The sequence below is a fragment of the Cygnus olor genome, chromosome 1 (genome assembly GCF_009769625.2).
Source record: "Cygnus olor isolate bCygOlo1 chromosome 1, bCygOlo1.pri.v2, whole genome shotgun sequence".
NCBI lineage: Eukaryota > Metazoa > Chordata > Aves > Anseriformes > Anatidae > Cygnus > Cygnus olor.
This window is the reverse complement of record NC_049169.1, coordinates 14,965,127-14,971,531: the sequence shown is the minus strand read 5'-3', so window position 1 is coordinate 14,971,531 and position 6,405 is coordinate 14,965,127. Positions and strand designations below refer to the sequence as shown.

Genomic DNA, 6,405 nt, shown 5'->3' with positions numbered 1-6,405 from the left:
GACAGTAAGACTGACCTTGCTAACCTGGGTAGAAGAAAATGAGTGTGCTAGAGGAAAAGCCCCAGCAGCAGAAGTGGTGTGACTTAATATCCTGGATATTAGGGCTATTGAGCATGTCTCAAAACTCAGTGTGACCATATGTACAGATAACATTTTAATAGTTACCAGCAGTGTTTGGTACTAGGCAGGAATTATTTAAGAAATACAATGTCAATGCAGTAGTGTGTCAATTAATACTTCATTTCCCATTCTTAAGAATTCTATAAAGAAATTCTAATAAATGGAACAAAGATTACCAGAATTTTTTCTTCTGTTTCAGTGTAGACATTCACTATATTTTAGAAAGATTGTTAGAAATTAGGAGATCTACAGAAAATAAAGTCATTGTGTCCATACACCTTAGTCAAGTCATTTTAATCCACTTCTTCATTCTATTCATCTGTTACAGAAAGGCAATATTTACTTACATAACTCAGGAGTGCTGTGAGTGATAATTAATGCTTATAGGCAGTGGTATGATTGAAATGAAGATGTACTTCCAAAGCATTATTAATTTTATTATCATCATTATTACTCTACTGGGCTATTGTAAATTACTGAAAGAGCCAATTACCATGGATTTTCCCGAGATGACTTTGTAACATATTAAAAGGAGAATGTTACACTGCAGAAAACTACAATGAAGTTGTAAAGCTGAGATTACATTCTACCCTGTAGAATGGTATCATCCATACTGGAAGCAAAAAAAGTCAAAATAATTTGTAAATGCCGATTAAAACAAAAAATGTACTAATCTGTCCTTTACGTTTTGGATACAGTGACTCCTCTACTGCTTGCTGAAAAGTTCCCACCTCCACCGCAATGACATCTAACTCGTATGCCAGAAATGTTTGTAATTTCAGAAAAAAGGTCATGGTCAATGATTATAAGCAACTGGGTTTCTGAAGTTTAATGAGGACCCACTTACCAAGTGAGCTGCTGAATATGACAGTGAGGAAGCTCCCACCGCTGAGAACACAAGCACAGGTCAGCTCCTGTGGTCCAGCTGGCAATGAGACTTGTGAAGCGGTGGCTACCCCATGGCTGCGACCAGGCGCTCGTGCCAGAGTGTGATGAACTGCAGCACAGCTGGATCAGGAGATGTCTGGCAATAAGGCTTCCAGCTATGGGTTCTTATCCTCTGTGTTATAGGATACCTTCCTCAGGTAAAGCAATCTGCCTGCACCACCGTGCTCTGAAGTGTGCTGTGAAATTGAATCTAATTAAAAACTGCACTAATACCATCATCTGGGGAAAGGGCGGTTTTTAAAACACAGATCATTTATAAAGCTGATTTGGAATATGGCTAAACCTCAAGATTGTCTCCATGAAGACTTAAAACAGTTTTGTTAATACTTAAAGTGGTTATTTGGATTAATATTCTTGAATTTCCCATGAACACAAGCCAATTTATACTGTGAAGAAAATTCACTTATTTCCACTGGCAGTAAGAAATAATTTCTTATGCATAACTTCTGCCTCTTATTTGAGTAGCTTCCTAGACATTCCAATTTAGGGATGAGTTGAGAATAAAAGATTTCCCTATTCTAAACTGAAAGATTAATTACAGAACAAAGACTGCATATGAAGGAAAATGTTATTCTTCAGCCTTTACTGACGCTGAGAGAAAGTAATTAGTTAGGAGCCTAATCAAACCCCAAGTAGGGTTTGTAGGGAAGGTTAAACCACCCCAGCTCTTGCTGACACTTTGCTGTTCTGGGTGCTGGGAAGCTTTGATTTAATTGAAATAATCCAAGAACCTGACAAGACACTCTTCCTGTGACAGCAATCTCCGAATTATCGGAAAGCACGGTCTAAAGAGACAAGAGGGCTCACGGCAGCTAACAAAGTTGTCCTATAAAGCTGCAAGCATAGCAGTGTCATGCAGGACAAAATGGAGGTGTGGACTCATTGAGTTGATGACGCTCATAAAGAGCACAACCAACACAAGGACTGGGTTTTTTGGACTTCCTTACAGGACTGCTTTGCTGGGATATGAAGCCAATCCCAATGACGCTGTGAACATTTCAATGTCTTGTTGCTGTTGTTGAGTTACTGACCAATGTGTTGATGTTAAAAAACCCTTCTGCAGGACCAGGATGGTTGTACTTAAAGGTTGCATGGTGGACTTCATTGTATCATGCCTGTTCACCCATTTTGAGTCAGGCTGGACGTTGGGAAGATGTTACTTTTAGGACAGTTGCACACAGGAACAGGCTTCCTGAAGAGTTGGTTGATGCCCCGTGCCTGTCAGTGCTCAAAAGGCATTTGGATAATGCCCCCAACAATACACTTTAACATTTGTTTAGCCCAGAAGTGGTCATGCAGTTGGACTTCATGATCACTGTCTGGCCCTTTCAACTCAACTACGAGATTCTATTCTCTTTTGTTGTTTTACTCAGCCTTTGTTCAAGCTCTGGGACAAGCCCACCCTTCGAAGCCTCTAACCCTTGTGTGCAGAGCCTCGCTCTTGCGGCACACGGCACAGAGGTTGCGTGAGGCCCACCAGACCCCGCCACCACCGCTAGCCGACCAGCAGGGCAGCCCAGCCTCCGAGCACGAAGCTGTCGGGAACAGTCCCCTGAGGGAAGCAAGAGGCCGCCAACTGGGCACATGGCGGCACATGGCGGCACATGGCGGCACATGGCGGCATGAGGAACCCGCCCGTGCCCCGGGACTGTCCCTCAGGGAACACACAGTCCCGGGGGACCGCCACCACCCCCAGGCGGGTTCTGCCCTCGGGGGTGAAGCCCCCCCGCACGCCTCCAGCTCGGTCCCCCCGCGGGGAAGCCGCCGACCTCCCCGAGGGCCGCCTGCAGCGGGCGGAGGGCGGCGTTTCGGCCCGCCGCGACGCGTTTCAAACGGGCCAACCGCCGGGCGCGGAGGGAGGGCGGGCCGGAGCGCAGTCCCCGCCTGGGACTTTAAAGCGCCATTTTGTGCCGGGCGGCCGCGATCGATCGTCGCTCCCACCCGGCGAGCGGGCGGCGGCGGAGCGGCGGGCGCCCGGCCGCGGCTGGCTGAGTGGCGCCCGTCCTCTTCCCTTCTCCGCGCCTCCTTTTCGCTCCCCTTTCCTTGCCCCTCCGCCTCCATGACCCGCAGTAGGAAGCAGGCGGCGCTGGAGAGAGGAGCCGGGAGGATGAACCAAGAAGCGGGGAGCGCTGCAGAGGGGGCCCGGGCGGCGGAGGAGGAGGCGGCGGCGGAGGCAGCGGGGGCAACAGCAACAGCAGCAGCAGCAGCAGCAGCAGCCGATGGCGGAGCGGCGGCGGCCGCTTGGGGGCCGCAAGGGGAGGCGGAGAAAGTTGTGTACTCGCGGTCGCAGGTCTCCTTCGCCGGCACCAAGGCGCTGAGCGACGCCCTCAAGCTCTTCATGCCCAAGTCCACGGAGTTCATGAGCTCCGACTCGGAGCTGTGGAACTTCCTCTGCAGCCTCAAGCACGAGTTCTCCCCGGTCATCCTCCGCAGCAAGGACGTCTACGGCTACGCCTCCTGCCGCGCCGTCGTCCCCGACCCGCCGCCGCCCTCCTCCGAGCGGCCCCGCCGCCGCCCCGGCAAGCGGCGCCTCCCGGCCTCCGCCGCCGCCAAGCGCCGGGCCGTGGCCGCGGGTGGCAGCGCCAAGCGGCGGCGGCGGCGGCGGCGACGCAGGAGGGGACGGGGTGGCAGCGCCAAGCGGCGGCGGCGGTGCCGGTGCCTCCGGGCGGGGAGGAGCAGGAGGAGGAGGACAGCGAGCGGGGCACCCCGGCGGAGGGGCCCGCTTGGGCGCCCTTCGGCGGCAAGTCGCTGGAGGAGATCTGGCAGGCGGCCACCCCCCGCCTCACCACCTTCCCCAGCATCCGGTGCGGGGCAGCGTGTGGAGCCGGCGGAGCCTGGCGGCGGCGCTGCGCCGGGCGCAGGGGATCCTCGGCGTGGACCTGGCCCCCGTGGTGCGGGTGCGCCGCCTGCCCGTGGCGCCGTCGTGAGGCCGCGGCCGCCGCCCGGCTCTGCCCGCCTCCTCCGCTCCGCCGCGGCGCGGACAAAGGGACCGATATCAGTCACCTGTTTACATTGCTTTCGTTGGATCATGTTCTTCTGCTGCACTTTACGGCTCGCTCGGACTCGGGACGGGGCGCCGGGACCCCCACCACGGACCCCTCCCCCGGCCGCACCGGGGGCAGCCTGCAGGGCCCCGGCCTCGTCCCCGCGGGGGGCGCCGGGGACCGGCTGCAGGCATCGCGCGTGGGGACCAAGTTCCGCTTCCACTTCTCCCCCTTCGGGCTACCTCACTGGTCCAGAAGTCCACCCAAGAAGTTATTTTCCAAAGGAACTTTTTTTCATGCTTGTATAATAAGCACCATCCGATTCTTGCTGTCCGCTCCCCCCCCCCCCCCCCCCCCCTTTTCCGATGGATTATGTATGCTTTGTGGTGTTGCACTAGTATGTGCTCAGGGTATTTTGAATCCCAAGCATTCCCAAGTTTCAGTTTACTCTGATCAAGGATGCGTAAAGAATGGAGGTTCAGGACTTGTGGCTGTTCTTGATGGTGCAAAAAAAAAACAACTTTTTTAATTTCATGGGCTTAGTGATATATAAAGATGTATTGCGCAGTATAATTGTTACACTTTTGTATCTAAAGTCATTTTTAAGTTTTCTAGTTGAACTAAGTATTTGTTTCTATTGAGCACCTAAAGATAGAATCATCTGATATTTATAAACCTGTTTACTTTAGGGAAGCTCATTTGGTCAACCTAAGTGAACTTAATAAAAGGCAAAGAACAAGTGACGTTTCAGTTCCATGAAACTGGACTGCACAGGGATGGGTTCTTTGGTGGCGTACGCCATGTATGCGCATGGTGAAGGCACCAGGGGTGTCTCCAGAAAACAAATTTAGGGTTTGTGAAGAATGTAAGTACTCATCAAGGCAATACCTAGGTGTCTGAAGGTGAACTGTGATACAATCTTGGTATTAACAGCAAAAAAAAAAGAGTCCTCACATGACCCAAATACCACACTGAAGTGCCTGTCTCTGCAACAAGAGCAAGACTTCATGCCTGATCGCTTCAGCACTGGTTGTCAACCTGGAGCTGTTAGATGATTAGAGGTTGATAATCACATCCATGTAATTACTTGTACATAATTATTTTTATAACCTTTCCTGGGTTTCACTGTGGACTGTGATAAAAGATTCATAATGTGGCTTGACTATTTTGCCTGAAGAACACCATCTTGTCATTCTGTCTGGTGGGCATTCTCTCCTGAATCTGATTTTTTAAGGGCTTTCCCTAGGTGTTGCCCGGTGTGGTTGGTGTGTGAGAGGCAAAGGTATGGGGGGACTTTTTTTTTTTTCTTCCCTGTCCGAGCTTGGAGAAGAACAAGAAGTGCTTGGTGAGAGACAGTTTGTGTCCCTAGTATCCTAGCAAACAAGAAACTTCTCAGTTTCCACAGTGGAATGAATGACTTCACAGCTTGTTTATAGAATGGTTTGGTGACTTTAAATTTCTTTTCTGACTGCTGTTGACTCCGTGTTGCCTGCTCTTCATGGCGGTAATAAGACAGCTAGATGGGTAGAGGCTGTTTGCAAAAATTTGCTAGTGCTAACCTGAAGCAACCAGCTTCTAAAACCTGTTTATTTTATGTAGTTCTTACCTAGCAAAGCTGCCAAGTTCTTATTCTTCCAAACTAACAATCTATTCTATAACCATTAGGCTTTTGAAATTGTTTACATAACGTTAGACTGCCTGCTGATTGCTGCAGTAGTGCCACGTCACGTTTCAGAAGGGAATTAGGAAATGAAAGTTCAAGGGTGCATATTGTTGAGCTATTTCTCTGGCTATAATACCTGCTCAAATTTAAAAGCAACATTGTGTTGATTTAAAACAATATGATATACTGCAGCATGACCAAATGCCAAGGCTCCAAGTATTTCAGTTTTGACTCTAGAAATGCAAGTTAAGAGGACTGTTGCTAATACTTGAAGTGTCTAGTTGACTTCACTGATGTTCTGCTGATGTTAGGTTGATTTTTTAAAGTATATTTTTGAAAAACCTGTGTAGAGAAATCATAAAATTTACGCAACTGTCTTGTGCAGATTTTTCACATAACCCATAAACAGGAGTGGGACAGACTGGGTCAAATTTCAGGGGCAGAGTTAAGGCTGCCCGAGGTATGATATGGGAGATACCATATTAAAGTTTGTGCTGCCTTGTTTTGAGAGTTATACTGAAATGTTCTTTGTGGGTACAAAATAGTGTGAAATATCTCTAGCTTTGTTGAGTGACTCTTCTGGCGCAGGCTGTGTGCAGGGGTGTAGTGTGCTTTGCTGGTACCCTGTTAGGAAGTTGGATTAAGATCTGCCAGATGCACTTACAGGTTCTCAGCTGAGCTATTTCAGTC

At 49.7% G+C, this 6,405-nt stretch overlaps 1 protein-coding gene across 1 annotated transcript; it reads left to right on the top strand.

The window, feature by feature from the left end:
* Positions 1-396: 396 nt before the first annotated feature.
* Positions 397-4,791, top strand: CCDC71L (coiled-coil domain containing 71 like). The gene is given in 3 exon segments (XM_040548995.1): positions 397-3,683; positions 3,686-3,871; positions 3,874-4,791. Coding segments are annotated over 3 exon segments (1,329 nt in total). The 5' UTR covers positions 397-2,662; the 3' UTR covers positions 3,996-4,791.
* The last annotated feature ends 1,614 nt before the right edge of the window (positions 4,792-6,405 follow it).